The 20,523-nt window shown below is 42.5% G+C and overlaps 2 protein-coding genes across 4 annotated transcripts; both read left to right on the forward strand.

Moving 5' to 3' along the window:
* Positions 1-400: 400 nt before the first annotated feature.
* LOC308370542 (protein NLRC3-like) lies at positions 401-6,784 on the forward strand. 3 transcript variants are annotated; one of them, XM_080845204.1, is made up of 6 exons: positions 401-515; positions 2,205-2,398; positions 2,850-2,954; positions 3,167-4,292; positions 5,924-5,974; positions 6,347-6,784. In XM_080845204.1, exons 3-4 carry the CDS (start codon positions 2,896-2,898, stop codon positions 4,164-4,166), a joined length of 1,059 nt encoding a protein of 352 aa, XP_080701330.1. In that variant the 5' UTR covers positions 401-515; positions 2,205-2,398; positions 2,850-2,895; the 3' UTR covers positions 4,167-4,292; positions 5,924-5,974; positions 6,347-6,784. The 3 variants fall into 3 exon arrangements, with proteins under 3 accessions (XP_080701330.1, XP_080701331.1, XP_080701332.1); XM_080845205.1 differs by having other exon boundaries at positions 2,205-2,394; XM_080845206.1 differs by having other exon boundaries at positions 2,205-2,390.
* Positions 6,785-9,930: 3,146 nt separating this feature from the next.
* LOC308369966 (NACHT, LRR and PYD domains-containing protein 12-like) lies at positions 9,931-17,006 on the forward strand (the record flags this gene model as incomplete). Its single annotated transcript, XM_080844527.1, has 10 exons — positions 9,931-10,007; positions 10,401-10,505; positions 10,900-11,004; positions 12,704-12,781; positions 13,118-13,214; positions 13,442-15,219; positions 15,429-15,602; positions 16,049-16,222; positions 16,307-16,480; positions 16,802-17,006. 10 exons carry the CDS (start codon positions 9,931-9,933, stop codon positions 17,004-17,006), a joined length of 2,967 nt encoding a protein of 988 aa, XP_080700653.1.
* Positions 17,007-20,523: the final 3,517 nt, after the last annotated feature.

Below are 20,523 nucleotides of genomic sequence, written 5' to 3' on the forward strand. Positions count from 1 at the left end.
ACACAGGGTCAGACTGGGCACTGAAATAACAACTTGTTACTTAATGACATGCAGTGCGTAATCAATGTGTTTATAACTGTACTTTGCTCAATGTTTACAAATGTAGCCTGTGGTACTTGTTGCTTGGCACCCTGACTGTTTTGACGTTTCTCTTCCCTTCCCCCTCTCATACTTAGGCAACGTCATTAAGAGGGGCTGGGAATGGGCAGTGACGGGCTCTTTAAGACAGGCAGATATACCGATACCTCGGGTCCTTAGCCAGGTGACTCGTCCATGCTGCTAGCCTGCTAGCCCTGTTGGTGCGGGGCAGCGTTGTGGGTTATTATTATTATGTGGTGTCGTTCGAATGTACGTTCGAATACACGGTTCCTGTAGCCTCTCAGTCGATTAGTGGCAACGTATTAAGTGGGTTTTCTGTACAGATCGTGTGGGAGGGATCCAAAGGAGACGTGGCTGTGAATCATTTTCCGTAGCGGAGTTGTGATTGTTGTGTTGTGTAACTAACGCCACCGCAGGTAAGTGAAACCACATCGATGGTCTTTTGAATGCACTTTAACATTTTGCGTCTTATTGGCGCCGTATGTCTTTACTATTACCCCTTTCCCACCAAGGCCCTGCTTGTTCTGGGCTGGTGCTTATGCGGTTCGCTGATGGTTCGTATCTAAGAACCAGTTCAATTTTCCACCGACTGAGAGCCAGAGTAGGGCTAGCTACGTCTTTAAAGCACGTCATACGCTTCCGTTGTCCTAGCTGAACATGTTGGAATACTGGGCCATGTTACTATTCATAGGTGGTTTTCTTCCAGGGAGAAGGCAAACAAATTTCAATAAAGTTATATAAGCCTATGTTTCATTTTTAATACCCCGTAGTAGCATACGAGTTTATTTAATTGTTCTGTTTACTTGGCAACTGATTTTCTATATTTCCCCACGTAGATCAAACAACTGACGATGCAGTTCATGACGGGAGTTGACTAGCTATCGATCCTACACTGATATATACTTACCAGTTGCCATACAACTGTAGCAATACAACTGTAGCAATACCTCACGGAAGGTAGCAAGCTAGCTGCTACACGAACTGGTCAAGTCAAGTCAAGAGCCTTTTTTTTTTGTTTTCAAGTGGCACGTCTTTTACAGTACAAAACCAACACTACATTACGGTCTCAGTTAATGATACAACTACGGGGTTTTTATATTTTCTCACGTAGATCAAACGAGCAGGCAATGCAGCTAATGATGGGAGTTGACTAGCATAACACCTGTAGCAGTACCTCGGCAGCTAGTTAGCTAACTGCTACACGAACTAGTCAACAGCTAATTTTAAGTGTGATAACAAACCAACAAAAAAAGCCAGATTGAAAGAGTTAATGTATACTAGGAAGACAAACCAACCCATTGTGATGAATGAAAGCTTTTTGTTAACTGCTTTGGATCTTGGTTGACGGTGGGGAAAAAAATGGCTGAGGATTTCTGTGAGAGAGCTACTAAGGGACTTGGTTTTGACTTTTCCTCTACCCTGGGCACTGTTTGTATGTCTTGGTTAGTGTGTTGTGAGTCCCAGGTTAGAGGAATTTTCTTTCTTTGATTTTGTTCATTTTCTTATATTTCCCTATAGTCAGCCCCGGTACTGGTCAAGCAATCACACCATATAGTCTCAGGGAAGCCGGTCTCCATAGTTTAGAACTTCACGTGATGACAAGTGTTGCAATGCTGTATGGTCATTACCTTATCTGAGTGGTGGAAACTTAGTTTGCAGTGTGTTGCCCAAAGGGTTGTGTGTACGTGTGGTATAGAGACCCAAGCTTCCACTAGCCTTCCCTCCTGTCAGTGGCTTGACCGATCTACTGGCGGCAGTTGCCATCCCCACTGTACAAACTCTTCTTAGGAATTAAAATAAAGAATATATGTATTTTTCTAGATGAACCTGTGTTTTTACACTCATTGGGACAGAGTTCCCCCTGCTCTGACACTAGCATATCAGGAAGATCAAGGGGTGGCGTAGTCAGCTGTACTAGGGGGTGCTACACATGTTTATAGTAACTTGCTAAATGTTTGCATGTTTATAACTGTAGTTTGCTCAATGTTTGCATGTTTATAACTGTAGTTTGCTAAATGTTTGCATGTTTATAACTGTAGTTTGCTCAATGTTTAAATGTTTATAACTGTAGTTTGCTAAGTGTTATTTTTTGATCCTACTCCTAGATGAGAACATCAGATCAGAAGCAGTGAGGGGAGACCTGTGCATTTAACCAGTAGTGCCTTGAGTTTCACCCCTGGGGAGGGAAACCTGCCTGTACCTTTAACTGGTGCCCTGAGTTTCACCCCTGGGGAGGGACACCTGGAAACCACACCTCCCCTCGCCGAATGCACAGGCATTGACAGCAAAGTGTGAGTACGTGAGTCAACTACTTTTTACTCTTATTCGTGTGTGTGTGTCTCTGACTCTGTCAGACTCAGCTTATACATATTTGTGTGTGAATACCAGTGGGAGTGAGATGAGGGCGAGAGAGAGAGTGTGTTTGATGGATGTGTTTTGAGTTAACAGGGCTCCTTCTTTTTCTTCCTCCTCCATTGTAATTGTCTTAAACCATTTGCTTCAGCTGTCTATCCATGAAAAGTGAATTTTCAGGTCCTTTCTGTGTGAAGTTTGCATGTTCTCTCCGTGCCTGTGTGGGTTTACTTCGGGTACTCCGGTTTCCACCACCATCATAAAGACATGCATCACATTGTGGACCCCCTCGAATACGAGATGTTACATCTCAAGGGGTTATCTAAAAGTGAATTTCCAAAAAAACTAAAATCATCTTCAGCCATTTTTCCAATCATGATTATCACCATTTGTTTTAGCTTCCATTCTGGCGTAGACTCCAGGACACCGGACCACGACCAGACCATGGCATCACCTGGTACCTCTCACCATGACTCTGATGAAGATAGTCTAGTCGAGCCTGGGTGAGTGTAGGCACCTGACGATGATGGCTCACTTGGTACCTCTTACCATGAGTCTGATGAATATGCTGTAGGTCACTGTAACTGAAGCACAACTATTCATATTATAAGATTTATTGATTAATGCTTAGCAAGCACTGTGCATTGTCCTTGTGCCCTTTGAGAAAGCAATGAAGTAACGATTGTTATCTTGGATTTTATCTTGTGATTCACAGATCCTATGAGGATTTGACCAAGCCTCTTATCCTGAATGAGATCTACACAGAGCTCTACATCACAGAAGGGGATCTTGGGGACATACATGATGAACATGAGGTCATAGATTCCAGGGGGAATTTTGTAACAGACGATAGATCCATCAAGCGCAATGATATCTTTGAGCCACTGCCAGGACGACGATGGCAAACTATCAGAACTGTTCTCACAAAGGGCATCGCTGGCATAGGAAAATCAGTGTGTGTGCAGAAGTTTGTGATGGATTGGGTAGATCTGATAGCCAATCAGGACATGAGATACGTATATCCACTCTCCTTCCGGGAGTTGAATTTACTGAAAGATAAGCAGCTCTGTCTGTCTGAGATTCTCAGTCCCTTTGGAGAATTCAAAGATGAGGATTTGGCCAAAAGCCGGCAATTATTTATCTTTGATGGCTTGGATGAGTGTAGGCTTCCTCTGGACTTTGAGAACAATGAGAAACTGTGCCAACCAGGAATAGCAGCATCTCTGGATGTTCTGCTCACAAACCTCATCCAAGGAAACCTGTTTCCCTCTTGTCTCGTCTGGATCACCTCGCGACCGGCAGCGGCTGGCCGTATACCCCCAGCCTTGGTGGACCGGGTCACGACAGTGCAAGGATTTGGTGACCCTCAGAAGGATGAATTCTTCAGGAAACGGATCCGAAATCCTGCTCTAGCTGAAAAAGTGATTACGCACATTCGGTCACTGAGAAGTCTACACATCATGTGCCACATCCCTTTCTTCTGCCGGATTGCAGCCACTGTTCTACAGAGACTGTTGGAGGAAGCAGACGACTGTGTCGTTCCCAAGAATCTGTCACAAATGTACACACGCTTCGTGATCATTCAGACAGAGGTGATGGCAAAGAAAAACACACAGGCCACAGATTCAAGCCGCACAATGATCATCAGACTGAGAAGACTGGCTCTCCCAACAGCTGGAGAAAGATCTGAAGAAGACTCTATGAGGAAGACCTGAGACAGTGTGGCATTGATGTCACTGAAGCATCCGTGTATTCAGGAGTGTGTACTCAGATCTTCAGAGAGGTGGTGAGGATGTCGACCTAAACACACTGGCCAACATTATGAAAGCCTCGGAAGAAAAGTGAGTCATTGAGAAACAAAATCTTCATTGACAAAGTCAGCATGCAACTAACATGTTTGCTTAAATTGAATTATAACTATGCTTAAATTGAATTATAACTATGCTTAATTATAAATAAATTTTAGCATAGTTACAATTCCATCATTTCTGAGTCTTATGTGTCTTATGTGTTTTTTAACACTCACAAATCAGGAATGATATCAGATATTACACTCACTATGAGACCATTGCCATTACTGAGACATTAATGAGACCATCACTACTGGCGCATCAATGTGTATGAGACCATCACTACTGGCGCATCAATGTGTATGAGACCATCACTACTGGCGCATCAATGTGTATGAGACCATCACTACTGGCACATCAATGTGTATGAGACCATCACTACTGGCGCATCAATGTGTATGAGACCATCACTACTGGCGCATCAATGTGTATGAGACCATCACTACTGGCGCATCAATGTGTATGAGACCATCACTACTAATGCATCAATGTGCATGAACTAGTTATATGTATTACTAACTAGCTTTAATTGCGATGTAAGTTAGTATGCTATTGGAAAGAAGTGGTCAAAAGGTCAACAAATATCTATTTTGTTATGATACACAAACCCCTTGAGCAGTTAAGAGTTTTTCGTTGTTTTACTATGTTTTTTTTTATGTTTTCCTCACCAATTTTCCATATATGAAATGGCAGGTTTATGTTTATGAATTGCACACTACTGTAGTGCCAAGGGTTACCCACACAGATCAACAATGCCTTGAGGAAAGGAGATATCCGAAGAAGGTACCTTCAGCCCATCAGTCTTGGGAAAGCTATAAGACCATCTCCAAAAGAGCTCCATCCATCCACTGTAAGACAAATAATGTACAAATGGAGGACATTCAACATGACTGCATCTCTGCCTAGAAGCGGACGCCCATCAAGACCATCACCAAGAAACACCAGAAGAATAAAAAAAATCAGATAATAGCCAACCCACACATCACCTCTAAAGAGTTGCGGACCTATCTGGCAGCATCTGGGGTAAATGTACATGGGTCTACAATCAGATGAAAATGTTCTCCAAACAAAGCGGTTTTGATCGTGACCAAATCATTCTATCTTGGACTCATCTGTCCAGAGAATGGACTTCCAGAAGGGCTCTGGTTTGTCCAACTGCTCTCTGGATTGTAGACCCATGTACATTTACCCCAGATGCTGCCAGATAGGTCCGCAACTCTTTAGAGGTCATGTGTGGGTTGGCTATTACCTGATTAATTGTCCCTCTGGTGCTTTTTGGTGAAAGTCTTGATGGGCGTCCACTTCTAGGCAGAGTAGCGGTCATGTTGAATGCCCTCCATTTGTAAATTATTTGTCTTACAGTGGATGGATGGAGATGGTCTTATAGCTTCCCAAAGACTGATGGGCTGTCAGTACCTTCTTCCTGATGTCCTTGGATATCTCCTTTCCTCTCGCCATTGTTGATCTGTGTGGGTAACCCTTGGCACTACAGTAGTTTGGTCGGTTTCCTCTCTCTTTTAATCTGTGTTGCCACAACCTGTCTGTGTGGGTACACATTGGCACTACCGTTGTTTGTTTGTTCGTTGTTTCCTGTCCTCACTGAATAATGTCTCTGTGTGCAGTGACAACATTCCTTCTCATCCTCGAGCTGCCTCTGTCCCTTCTAGGATTGGGTGAGCGTCACAGCACATACCATATTTGTCCTTATCAGCGTACCGTCGTATGACTGCCCTTCCCTGGGCGTGTTTAGTCCAAGGATCATTTTCTTCTAAACTTTGACCAACAAACATAAAACATTTAAAATCTGAATCATTTTATTTCTGTAAAAAATGTGGTGTGTGTGTGGTACGTAGTGTTTCATTTTGAGTTTGATTTGAAGTTCCATATCAGAAATAACGGAACCATCATGGTTTTGATATTTCAACATTTTAATAACTCGATTTCCGATTCTGAGTTTGTACATCACTGTGACACAAAACATTCCTTCCTTTTTTTAATGTTCATCATATCCAACTAATGTACTAAAATAAAGTGTTTGCTTACAGGGTCAAAGATCCTCGCCATCGCAGTGAGTCAGTCGCCACGTCCCCGACAGGGAAAGGTAACAGGGCCATCCACTCTGAAAGGAGGCTGCTCATGTGCCCTTCTGCCAGCAGCAACGAAAGCCCACTGCAGCTGCTGCTAAGAAACAATCCAGATAGTTGTGTGATTTTCTACACATATAACTCTCCATGCCTTAAGAACTGTCTAAATTCAGAGAAGGATGAAGATGAAGAAAAAAACTACTGGGCTACTGGGCTTAATCTCCTGGAAGTTGTTTAATGTGATTGATATTTATTATTATCTTGTAAAACATTTGTCTTTTGTTATTGTTTATGCTACTTTGTTATTATGTTATGTGTTATGTCCAATGCACCAACCACACCAAGTTAATTTCCTGTATGTGTGAATATACTTGGCCATTAAAAGAATTCTGATTCTGATGTCAGCTGCCTTTTTTGTTCTTTTTTCTTTGTCTCTATAAACATACATAGAAGCCAAATGACAGTTTAACACACAGCACAGACGCTCCACTTAAGAGTGACTATCCACTGAGGACAGTAAAAACACTCTGAGAATCAGGAGGGATAGATCTATTCCGGCCACCAGATTTTGCGACTGCTGGCAATGATGTGTCAGAATTATGTTGATTTACTGTAATAGCTAGAGTGGTATGATGGTCTGACGGATGCATACATTCCCTACAAAAATGGACGGACCGGATCACATTCTAACAGTGTGGGCCTTATTACCACAGAGATAGAGTATATGTTATTTGGTAATTACAGGCCCCTGGAAGCCATAAGCCTGAATAGGCATAACTATAAATACATTCAATTTGATTCCAATAGCGTCACTATACAGTATTTGTCATGGTCTGTCATGGTTCTATTATGGTGCTAAAACCAAATACACACACACGATTTTCAAGGAACTCAAAAACGGGTTTACTCAGAACTCAGAATCCAGTAGCACGGAATAGAGAACCTGGGAACAAACCCTACAGCACATAGAATGCAACAAAGACCAGCAGAGACTGAGGGTAAGACAAGGGTTTAGTTACAAACAAGATAGCAAGACACAGGTGAACTAAACAAGGTAATTAATAAGACGTATAATTGAAAACAGGTGAGAGGTGGACCCAGGTACACGGAACAGGAACACAAAGGACTAGATACAGGAAGTAAACATTGGCAAACAGGATGTAACATAAGAGCACGGAAGGGACACAAAGTAAAAGCACAAGACAAAGACAAGGTTCAATCCTGACCGAAATGTTGTATAAATATGTTACTGTATAAAACACATTTAGCTTATGTGTATGAACTGTGTGAAACACATTTATAAAACTGAAATCCAAAATTATGCAAACTCATGAACACAAAAGATGAAATAAAGAAGGTTTATATCATTTTACAAAATTATTTTTTAAATACACTTTGGCAGGAGAGACGAGTGAGGAGCCATGGAGAAGCAGTGAACACACGAGGAGTGGGGAGAAAGAAGAGAAATAATGTCATTGTGAAGACAAACAGATAGAGGAGATGAGAGAAATTAAGACAAATAATGTCATGTTGAAGACAAAGAGTCAGAGGAGATGAGAGACAGGGAGCAGGTGATGGAAGGCAAGGAGACAAGGCAAAGGAGGCTAGAAGAGAGAGAGCACAGGAGACACAAAGGGGGTAAGACTCAGAGAGAGAGAGAGACACCACACAAGCAGAGAGAGAGAGATATATATATATAGAGAGAGAAAGAGAGATAGAGAGAGAGAGAGACACCACACAAGCAGAGAGAGGGAGCGAGAGAGACACCAAACAAGCAGAGAGAGAGAGAGAGAGAGAGAGACAGAGAGAGAGAGAGAGAGAGACCACACAAGCAGAGAGACACTGGGGGAGACCAGGCTGGAAGAGAGATGCCCCTGGCCCACTGATGTGATTGTTATCCCATGTTTTCCCTCCAACCTGTGTGTTTGTGTGTATGTGTGTGTGTTTGTTTGATTACAATAATTAATGATAAAGATGAAGAGATTTGGAGTGTCGTTCTCAGAAGAGTGAGTGACAGAGAAATGAAGAGCAGGCAACGCTACAATTGTGTAACCAATCGATAGTTTTACACCTGTCCACAAGAGGGCAGCATAGACCAGCAAAAGGAGTTCAGACATGGTCACCAAACATTTGCCAAATCCTCACTAGATCTATTCAAGCGGCATATTCCAACCATCACACACTATAGTACTCTACTATTGTAACTCACACACTATAATACTCTACTATTCTAACTCACACACACTACAGTATTCTTCTTTTCTAACCAACACACACTAGTACTAGTGGTATTCTAATGTTTTTACCCCCAGACTATTCTATAGTTTTATTCTGTATCTGTACCTGCTCTGCATGTGTTGGTGACACTTATTCCAAGGAACAGAATAGACTGTACAACAACATGTGGATAGACTACACATCAACATGTGGATAGACTGCACACTATGACAACATGTGGATAGACTACACATCAACATGTGGATAGACTGCACAACAACATGTGGATAGACTGCACAACAACATGTGGATAGACTGCACAACAACATGTGGATAGACTGCACAACAACATGTGGATAGACTGCACAACATCATGTGGATAGACTGCACAACGTGTTTCTTACTTCTTACTTTCTCTTTCTCTCTCACTCCTCCCTCTTTCCCTCATTGGCAGTACCGCCTTTCTCTTCTTTTATCCTCTCTAGGCTCTTCCCTTCCCTGCCCCTTTTTTCTTCTTCACCTGATTCTCTCTCGACAGAGACTCCATTTTGAGAAAAACAGTCCCACAGCCAACACGGTGAGTATGAACACTGTTGGAGTCAGTACCTTGGGCACTGTGTGTTTGTGTGTGTGTTTGTGTTGTAGTAATACCATTAGAGAATATTATAGTCAACAACTGTGTTGTGTCTGTTTATGTGATATATCTCGCACACACACACACGCACACAAACCACAAACACATACACACACACAATCCTTACAAACACCACCGTCCAGTGTTTTTGGTAGGTTGCTACGTACTTAATGACATGCAGTGTGTAATAACTGTAGTTTTCCTAATTGTTAACATGTTTATAACTGTAGTTTGGTTAATGTTTACATGTTTATAACTGTAGTTTTTCTCAATATTTAAATGTTTATAACTGTAGTTTGCTTAATGTGAACATGTCTATAACTGTAGTTTGCTCAATGTTTAGATGTTTATACCTGTAGTTTGCTAAATGATTGCATGTTTATAACTGTAGTTTGCTCAATGTCTAGATGTTTATAACTGTAGTTTGCTAAGTGTTTTTTGGTGATCCTACTCCCAGATGGGAACATGAGGCGGTTCATGGCTGCAATCCCTGATCTGAAGCAGTGAGGGGAGACCTGTGCCTTTAACCAGTAGTACTGTGAGTTTCACCTCTGGGGAGGGACACCTGCCTGTGCCTTTAACTGGTACCATGAGTTTCAAACCTGGGGAGGGTCACCTGCCTGTGCCTTTAACCAGTAGTACTGTGAGTTTCAACTCTGGGGAGGGACACCTGCCTGTACCTTTAACTGGTACCATGAGTTTCAACCCTGGGGTGGGTCACCTGGAAACCACAACCTCCCTTGCCGAATGCACTGGCAGTGACAGCAAAGTGTGAGTAAGCACATCAACTCATGTTAGAAACATAACTTTACTGTAATTCACGTTTAAAAGCATAACTTTACTGTAATTCACGTTTAAAACCTTACTTTTAAAAAGGGTCTTTCTCCACTTGTTTGTGTTTTGTGTGTGTGTGTGTGTGTGTGTTTGTGTGTGTGTGTGTGTGTGTGTGTGTGTGTGTGTGTGTGTGTGTGTGTGTGTGTGTGTGTGTGTGTGCGCGTGCACGTGCGCGCGTGTGTGTGTGTGTGTGTGTGTGTGTGTGTGTGTGTGTCTGTAAATGTGTGTGTATCTGTAAACATGTGTGTGTATCTGTAAACATGTCTGTGTCTATGTATATGTGTGTGTGTGTGTATCATTGGTACAAGAGTGTTGTTGTGTTTGTTCCAGTGGTCAGGACCCAAGGCCAGGGTCCCCAGTGCCCAGCTGTGTGTCCATGAAGAGTGACCGATCCATGAACACACCACTGAGGTTTAAAGACCATGCATCTACTAGGTGACAACAATACTCATGTCTGTAGAAGACACACACAACACACAAACCCAAGACACACACACACACACACACACTAAATAAAAAATGTATTAGCTCTCATTGTTTGTGTGTCTGTATCTATGAGCATGTGTGTGTTAGCAGGGTTGGAACAGGAGTGGGCTAAGGTTGCTCGGGCAACTGCCCGTTTGCCCTCCTCAACTGAAGTTGCCCCTCCGAAGGATATATATATATATTTGCGATCAGGGGACGGGATGATGTGTTGCCTCTTTCAAAATTCCTGTGCACGTCCCTGTGTGTCAGTGTGTGTGTGTGAGAGAGAGAAAGAGAGAGAGAGAGAGAGTGCGTGTGTGTCTGTGTGTGTGTATCATTGTGTATCATATTGTGTTTGTTCCAGTGGTCAGGACCAAAGGCCAGGGTCCCCAGTGCCCAGCTGTGTGTCCATGAAGAGTGACCGATCCATGGAAACACCACTGAGGTTTAAAGACCATGCATCTACTAGGTGACAACAATACTCATGTCTGTAGAAGACACACACAACACACAGAGAGATAACTGTATTGTGTGTGTGTGTGTGTGTGTGTGTGTGTGTGTGTGTGTGTGTGTGTGTGTGTGTGGGCGTGTGTGTGTGTGTGTGTGTGGGCGTGTGTGGGCGTGTGTGTGGGCGTGTGTGTTTGATGGATGTGTTTTGAGTTAACAGGGCTTATTCTTCTTCCTCCTCCTCCTCCTCCTCCTCCATTTTAATTGTCTTAAACCTTTTGTCTCCAGCTGTCTGTCCATGAAAAGTGACTTTTCAATGGAGAAGCCGCCCAACATGAGAGAGAGAAGGTCCTTAGATGAACAAAGGTGAAATTCCCGTCACTTACACTTCATTGCCTCTTAAATTATGTTCATAAATTATGCCAGAATAGGAATATGTAAATAACTCATTTTTGACAAAAATGTCAGATAGAACCTTAGTATTCTAAGGGGAGTGACGTACAAGCTTCTCTTGGGGTCCCACTAGGGCTGAACGTGAGCAAATTCCCTTGAGAAAGGTTGTGGTGGCATATACCTCACCAGGCCTATACTGGGCAGGTTCTAGGACCCTTTAGAGGTGCCCTCAGGAGTAGGTAGGTCGGGCCATCCACTCATGGAAAGCTCAGCTGCAGAGTGAGTGAGTGAGTGAGGTGATAGAGGTGTGTGTGTGTGTGTGTGTGTGTGTGTGTGTGTGTGTGTGTGTGTGTGTGTGTGTAGGTGTGTGTAGTAGACATGAGCAGTGAGAGGAATGTTCTCCTGATGGAAGTTCTCCTCTTCTTCTCTAGGATGGAGGGATCTAGCTCTAACAGGAGGTCACACTCCCCAACCCCCACCTGTGTGTCCATGAAGAGCGATGAATCCATGGGTCGACCAATCGACTTTCGAGGGGGAGACTCTTCAACTGGACAGTAAGTATCTGTAGTTGCGTGTGTGTGTGTGTGTGTGATTACCAGACAGGAGTAGTGAGGGGAATGTTCTCCTGATTGAGGTGTGTTTGTGTGTGTGTGTGTGCGTGTTTGTGTAGCAGACATGAGCAGTGAGAGGAATGTTCTACTGATGGAAGTTCTCCTCTATTTCTCTAGGATGGAGGGATCTAGCTCTAACAGGAGGTCACACTCCCCAACCCCCACCTGTGTGTCCATGAAGAGTGATGAATCCATGGGTCGACCAATCGACTTTCGAGGGGGTGACTCTTCAACTGGACAGTAAGTATCTGTGGTTGTGTGTGTGTGTAGCAGACAGGAGCAGTGAGAGGAATGTTCGTATGTTTGGAGGTTTGTGTGTGTGTGTGTGTGTGTGTGTGTGTGTGTGTGTGTGTGTGTGTGTGTGTGTGTGTGTGTGTGTGTGTGTGTGTGTGTGAGAGACAGAGGTTTGATCAGTCAGTGTGAAGCAGGGCTGATGAAGGGAGGAACCAGTGACATTGTGTGCAACCCTGTGGGTTTATCTGTTATTTTTGTATCTGTTATATTGTTATCTGTTATTTTTGACTACCTCAGTTTGAGAATTTAAGAGTTTATAAAAAGACTTGCCTTGCTGAAAATCCCCACGTTATGTCTTGAAAGTTCACAATATGTGTGTGTGTTTGATAGATGTGTTATAAGATAACATTTCTTCTTCTTCTTCTCCTTCTTCTTCTTCCTCCTCCTCCTCCATTTTAATTGTCTTAAACCTTTTGTCTCCAGCTGTCTGTCCATGAAAAGTGACTTTTCAATGGAGAAGCCGCCCAACATGAGAGAGAGAAGGTCCTTAGATGAACCAAGGTGAACTTCCTGTCACATACCCACTTCATTGCCTATATATTTGTGTCCACATATTCCCAAGGAATTTTGTCGATGAAAACAGCTTTGAAAACCTCTTCTGATGTTGCAGTGTGACTGCATTCAGTTCCATGAAAGGGGATACATACATGTATATAAACGCAGTACACAATATGTGTGTGTGTGTGTGTGTGTGTGTGTGTGTGTGTGTGTGTGTGTGTGTGTGTGTGTGTGTGTGTGTGTGTGTGTGTGTGTGTGTGTGTGTGTGTGTATAAAAGCAGTACACATGAAATCATCTTCAGCCATTTTTTCAATCATGATTATCACCATTTGTTTTAGCTTCCATTCTGGCGTAGACTCCAGGACACCAGACCACGACCAGATGACATCAACCGGTGCCCTTCACCATGACTCTGAGGAAGATGGTCTAGTCAAGGTGAATCCAAGGTGAGTGTAAGCAGGATGGCTCACCTGGTACCCTTCACCATGAGTCTGAGGAAGATCCTGTGGATAACTGTAACTGTTGCTAAAAACTGTTTACTTTCATAATATGATATTTATACGTAGATTATTGCTTAGCAAGCGCTGTGCACTGTCCTTGTGCCTTTAGTGAAATCACTGAAGTAACTAACGTCATCTTCAATTGTGATTAACAGATCTGAGTGCACTTTCTATGAGGAGACACTCCAAAGGAAACTCAAGTCCGATCAAAGAACCAAACTTCAACTTGTCCTTGAGGATCCTTCCAAGCCAGTTCTCCTGAGTGAGATCTACACGGAGCTCTACATCACAGAGGGAGATGCTGGGGAAATAAATGATGAACATGAGGTCAGAGAGATTGAGGCAGCATCCAGGGGGAATTTAGTGACAGACGATACACCCATCAAGTGCAGTGAAATCTTTAAGCCAATGCAAGGACAACAATGTCAATCCATCAGAACTGTTCTCACAAAGGGCATTGCTGGCATAGGAAAGACAGTGTGTGTGCAGAAGTTTGTACTGGATTGGGCTGAGGAGACAGCCAATCAGGACATCAAATACGTATTTCCACTTTCCTTCCGGGAGTTGAACTTACTGAAAACTGAACGACTCAGTCTGGCTGAGCTTCTCAGACACTTTGTTGGGGATTTCAAAGAGCAGGTTTTGGAAAAAAGCCGGAAATTATTAATCTTTGATGGCTTGGATGAGTGTAGGCTTCCTTTGGACTTTGAGAAAAATGAGAAGCTTTGCCAACCAGCAATAGCAGCATCTGTGGATGCTCTGCTCACAAACCTCATCCAAGGAAACCTGTTTCCCTCTGCCCTCATCTGGATCACCTCGCGACCGGCAGCGGCTGGCCGTATACCCCCAGGCTGTGTGGACCGGGTCACGACAGTGCGAGGATTTGGTGAGCCTCAAAAGGATGAATACTTCAGGAAACGGATTGGAAATCCGGCTCTAGCTGAAAAAGTGATTACACACGTTCGGTCACTAAGAAGTCTACACATCATGTGCCACATTCCTGTCTTCTGCTGGATTGCAGCCACTGTTCTACAGAGACTGTTGGAGGAAGCAGACGACTGTGCCGTTCCCAAGAATCTGACCCAAATGTACACACACTTCCTGATCATTCAGACAGACGTCGTGAAAGCAAAGAAATACAGAGAGGCCACAGATACCAGCCACAAAATGATCTTCAAACTGGGAAAACTGGCTTTCCAACAGCTAGAGAAAGGCAATCTGATCTTCTATGAGGAAGACCTGAGAGAGTGTGGCATTGATGTTACCGAAGCATCAGTGTATTCAGGAGTGTGTACTCAGATCTTCAGAGAGGAGTCTGGGCTGTACCAGGGGAGGGTCTTCTGCTTTGTGCATCTCAGCATTCAGGAGTTTCTTGCAGCTCTGTACGTTTTGGTCAATTTTCACTCCGAGGGTTCTGAGCCACCCCAAAGCTCCAGCTTGGCTGGTCTGCTCACTGCACCAACCCTTTCAGACCTTCAGCAGACTGCAGTTGACAAAGCCTTGCAGCAGCCGAATGGAAACCTGGACCTTTTTCTGCGTTTCCTTCTAGGCCTCTGTTCTAGTCCTCCTCAGTCCGACCAAACGCTCCTACAGTCTTTCCTGCCCCATGTCAGGATCACGTCAACCAGCGCCACTCGTGTTGTCGACTACATCAAAACCAGGATCATGATCAACCCCTCTCCGGAGAAGTCCATCAACCTGTTTCATTGCCTGAATGAGCTGGATGACTACTCCCTGGTGGAGCAGGTCCAGGCCTACGTGAGCTCCAGACGGCTCTCCAAAGTCACCCTCGCCCCCGAGCTGCGGTCTGCGCTGGTGTTTGTGCTGCTGACGTCCAAGAGCAGTCTGGATGTTTTTGATCTGGGGAAATACTGCGCACGTCCATCGGATAAGAGTCTGTTTCAGATGCGGCCAGTGCTGAGAGAGTGCAGAAGAGCTGAGTGAGTCTCTCATGTGCTTATCCACCTTAGTGACTCACACACCAATTTATATATTTTTTATTGGTGTTTTTAGCCCTTAACTCCCTGTGTAGAGCTGAAAGTTCTAAATTTTCTAACGCAGCATTTAGAATCTATTTTTGCGTATATACATATGTATTTACAGTATATATAAAACCTGTAGGCAGTAACCCTCTGGTCTTCATTGCCAGACTTGCCTCCTGCAACCTAACGGAGATGAGCTGTGAGACACTGGCCACAGTGATTTGCTCACAGACCTCACATCTCCGGGAGCTTGACCTAAGTGACAACGACCTTAAGGATCCTGGAGTAGCATCTCTTTGCCAAGGCCTGGAGAAACCCAGCTGCAAACTAGAGAAACTCTGGTGAGGCAATCCATGGCTAAATGTTTTTGTTTGTTTATTGTTTAACAAAATATTTATTATATTTTGTATTCATACATTTTCTTATATTTTATATTATATTATATATAACATATTTATATTTTATCATCTCAATATATATGTATGAATATTATAGATCATTTAATGTGTTGTTTGTCAGTCTTTGATTTGATTTAAACATAGCAGGTATTGGCAACATATTTCTGTAATAGTCACCATAGTTTGGAAAAATTCTTTAAAATAAAGCATTTCTCTTATTAACAGTTTATTAAACCCTACAGAAGTCGTAGCATATGGTAAAAGGTTTCCAGAACAACTTAATATAATGCTCAAAGTCCTTACAATTATGCAGCAGATGAGGTGATTTATTCATTGATCCAATACAAAATTGAATTTAAAAAAAAGTTTGTGTTTGATATTTTCTACAGTTTGTCTAAGTGTGGTATCAGAGCAAGAGGCTGTGAATCCCTTATGATGGCTCTGATACAGAATCCCACTCATCTGACGGAGCTTGATCTGAGTAACAACGAACCGGGACCCAAGGGAATGGCTCTACTCTCCAGGTTCCTTCGAGACCCCCAGTGCCGTGTGGAAAAACTGAAGTAAATAGTCACGCCAATACAGTTGGATTATGAAGTAAGTCTAAAGGCATGCTATATACTTATCATTTCTATGTCTTCCCACAGGTTAATCAACTGCAACCTCAAGAATAGAAGTTGTCCACCGTTAGCCACAGCTCTGGGCTCTAAAACCTCAAGTTTAAGACTTCTTGACTTGAGTAACAACTTTATATTAGATTCAGGTGTCATTCAACTCTCTGATGGCTTAAAGAACATCAACTGCAAACTCACTTCCCTGAGGTTGGTGTTCAGCACATTTGTATTATAATTTCAAATGTATGTTTTCTTGTAAACTGCTTTAATTACCAAGTGTATACATAGTTTTCCAGTCAGTCTGAAAATAGAGAAAGAAAGTTAGCAAATGAAAGTTAGCAATTGTGGGAATCAAGAAGAAGTAACATTCCGTTTTAAGACTTGCTTGGCCATTTGTACATTTTCATTCTAGAACATTCCTCCACAAGTGACTATTCACACAGACAATGAAGCCTGTATGATTGCACTTTCTCTGTAATATCTTATTTCTAATGGGTGGGAATTGCTTTTTTTGCTTTCTTGGGGCAGGTTGAGTAGCTGCGGTGTAAGAGGAGAAGGCTGTCATGCTCTGGCCTCAGCCTTAGGCTCAAACCCCTACCACTTGAAAGAACTCTTCATCAGCTTCAACGAGATTGGAGTCCACGGTGCCCAAAAACTCGAAGCGGTGAAGTGGAACTCACAGAGCAAACTGGAAAAACTCAAGTTAGTTCTTCATAGCATTTACTGTATATGAAAAACATATCTTAGTTTTTCATAGTATCTATGTGGAAAACGATCATCATGTAGCGTCTCCTTGTGTAGGGTTTTTGTAGAGCTGCACATACCTGTTTATACATGAGTTTAGAAACCCTGTGGAAATGTAAGGGCATTAGCAGCCAGATGTTGTCAAAGTTATCGGCAAAATGTTTCAACTGCCTAAATAGCTAGCTTGTATCAGTGTGTGTCAATGTCAGTTTTTGCAAGACAAGTCTGTTGGGTGTTTGCAAGTTAGATTGCTATTTTAGCAAAACTTCCATAAAGCATCTGATATGTCAGATTATTTTCGATATAATTGAAGTAAAATATGATGGAACTAGTTTGATATTTAACTAAATATATTATTTAATTAAAAGGCTGATTTAAGTCTTGCTTTTGTGTTTTGTTTAAGGCTTTAGAAGTATGGCTGTGAAGGACCGGACGTTCACCCCACGTTATTTTTGGGATGTGGCGACTGGACTGGGTGAAGTTGAGGGGAAAAAGCACTGCACAGGAGATGATGGCTTTTGTATACAAAATATATCTTTATTTATTAACAGAGGAAATATATTCCCCAACATATGTGCCCATGAAATAAAACATACAAAAGAAACGTACAGGCCGTACTCAAAGGCTTTTAAAATCACCTGCACTTGGATACCTGCCTGTCCAGGTTGAGGCCTACTGGCAGGAACCTCCTCGACCAAAGCCAGGCCCCAAAACATGCACAGTGACTCAGCCTGAAGCTAAGTACATGCACAGGCCTTACAGAAAACAAACACATACACTAGGCACAAGGCAAACAGGCCAAACACAGAACAGAGGCACAACAGACACACAACAAGGCCAACAGTAACCACACAACTAGTTACAAAACACTTCTCCTCACATCAGGGAAGTGTTTTACCTTATGCCTTAATACTTGTCCTCGTTCTCAGTCTCTCAGCCAGTCCTCCCCTCATAAAAATGAGGCACCATTTAAATAGGGCACAGCCACGTTGGCTTAATTGGCTCCAACATTGTTAGCAGGTGAGCCCAGCCACAACCATTATGGGGGTGGAGTCCAAAAGTCTTAAAGGGCCCCATCCCTTTTTGCCACGGTGAGGAGGGGGAGAATTCACCTTCTCACAATGGCATCTGGCACTTCTTGGCATTTACTTTATAACTGCAATCACAGCCGAGTCATAATGGATACATTCCTCACCATGGAGATCACAAGCACTTTGTGGACCTATCACAATAGGTCACCATGGATACATTCCTCACCATAGAGATCACAAGCACTTTGTGGACGTATCACAATAGATCACCATGGATACATTCCTCACCATGGAGATCACAAGCACTTTGTGGACGTATCACAATAGATCACCATGGATACATTCCTCACCATAGAGATCACAAGCACTTTGTGGACGTATCACAATTGATCACCATGGATACATTCCTCACCATGGAGATCATAAGCACTTTGTGGACATATCACAATAGGTCTATGCAGCAAAAAAGACTGATATGGCAAAAGACCATTATTTTTCTCCTGCTAAAGGAATTAGCTTTAGCAGGAGAAAAATCGCAGGTAATAGGCTAATGACATTTGTTTCTTTAACTTTATTACACACCATCAGGCCACGGGTGTTGAAACTCTTCTTGGTGGAAGAGTTATACTCTATACATGCGATGTGTCATGTTTTACTTACGGTTTCATCTTGAACAACTTGTATGACAATAGTATGTCATCTGTTATCATTATAACACTTGGGCAGTGATATGCGTCTATCTTACAGCTGTGTAGTGTCTCACATTTACTACCCCCTCTTCAGTTTTTTTGCTTTAATTATTTTATGTATATTTATCATGTACAATTTACTGTAAATAAAATATGAGTCATATATCAGATATGGTACACACTGTTGTTTAATGTATGGTGTGAGAGTTTTGTGGAGTGTGTGCGTATGACTGCTGATGGTACATAACCCCTGTGGCCATTACTTTAGCATAAAACCTTGTGGCCATCACCCCCTGCTCTGGATGAAATACTGTAATTTAACTGAAACTGGTACCTTATGTGTTGATGGTTATGGGTACCGTTGGCAGAGCACTGATATAAACGTGTGTCAGAACAGGACAGAAGTGTGTCAGAACAGGACAGAAATGAGACAGAACAGGACAGAAATGTGTGTAATTTCCATGATATACTGTATCACAGACATATATGTTTATAAATGCGTTTAACTGCAAAATATGCCCGGTATATTCTGTATTTACTTTGCATAAGTATTAAAAAAATGCAATTTTTTTGTAAAGTAAAGCAAAGGTGTGAGTATGATAAATGTGAGAGTGAGGTCAAAAGGTGTAGCAACTGTGGGGGAGGTCACACTGCAGCATATGGTGGATGTAAGGTAAAGGGCGGTGGTAGTGCAGCAGGTTAGAACAGAGAAAAAGCTAACATATGCTCAGGTAATCAGAGTGGTTGATACAGTAAAGAAGGAAAGAGAAATAATAAAGCCAGTGTCTAAGGAATATGAAGGAATCAGTACAGAGAAACTGGTTCTGTTCATAGCGTATGTAACATATTGTGCTGAGCAAGTCAGCTCAAAGAGAGATAAGGTCAAGCTGATTATGAAAGCTGCAGGATTATTTCTAAATGTTCATGAATTGACTTTTGAAAAGGTATGGGGTGGCCTAGCACAGTGTGAAGGGGTTGAGTCACCATCCCAACCAGAGCCATGGTAGCAATTCTGCAGTGGAATGCTAGAAGCCTCGTTGCCAATAGATATGAATTTAACAGATTTATTGAGAGAATGGAGAACGGTACAGTTTGGCGATTTAAAGATGATAGTAATGGAAGAGTAATTGAGGAATTCATTGAAGAGAGAGGGCTAGTTTGCCTAAATGATGGAACATGTACCATATTAGATGTATCTAGGGATGTAGAGTCTGTGCGGTAGACATCACACTTGCATCTAAAGTGATAGCTAATAAGTGTAAATGGGAGGTACTGAGAGGAAGTACCATAGGTAGTGACCATTACCCAATATTGATCCACACTGACATAGAATTGATTAATTAAAGCATTTGAATGGAGGGTAGTTGGAAGATGAAAGAAGCGAATTGGGAGATGTTTCAGTAAGTTAGTGAGTATGGGATGTTATTTATTAGAAATTATCAGGATGTTGAAGACTTGTGTAGGATAGGAAGTCACACTATAATATAAGCAGCAAATGAGGCCATCCCGAAGTCCAAGTCAGGCTCCCGTAGTAAGATTGCTCCTTGGTGGACTCTAGACTCTAAGGAAGCCATTAAGAGTAGAAATAGAGGTTTTAGAACATAGTTTTCAAATCTAAGTTGAATATACTTGGTAAAGTTTTGCAATTATATTTGGAGGCCTACCCCTATAGAAATAGGGTGGGAAATGATTAGGAGGATGAGAGGATGTGGTAGAAGCTATGGATATACAGTGATGCAAGATGGTGATAGTATGGTGACAAGTAGTGAACAGCAGAGCTAATAGC

The sequence above is a fragment of the Sprattus sprattus genome (assembly GCF_963457725.1).
Source record: "Sprattus sprattus genome assembly, chromosome: 9".
Lineage (NCBI taxonomy): Eukaryota > Metazoa > Chordata > Actinopteri > Clupeiformes > Clupeidae > Sprattus > Sprattus sprattus.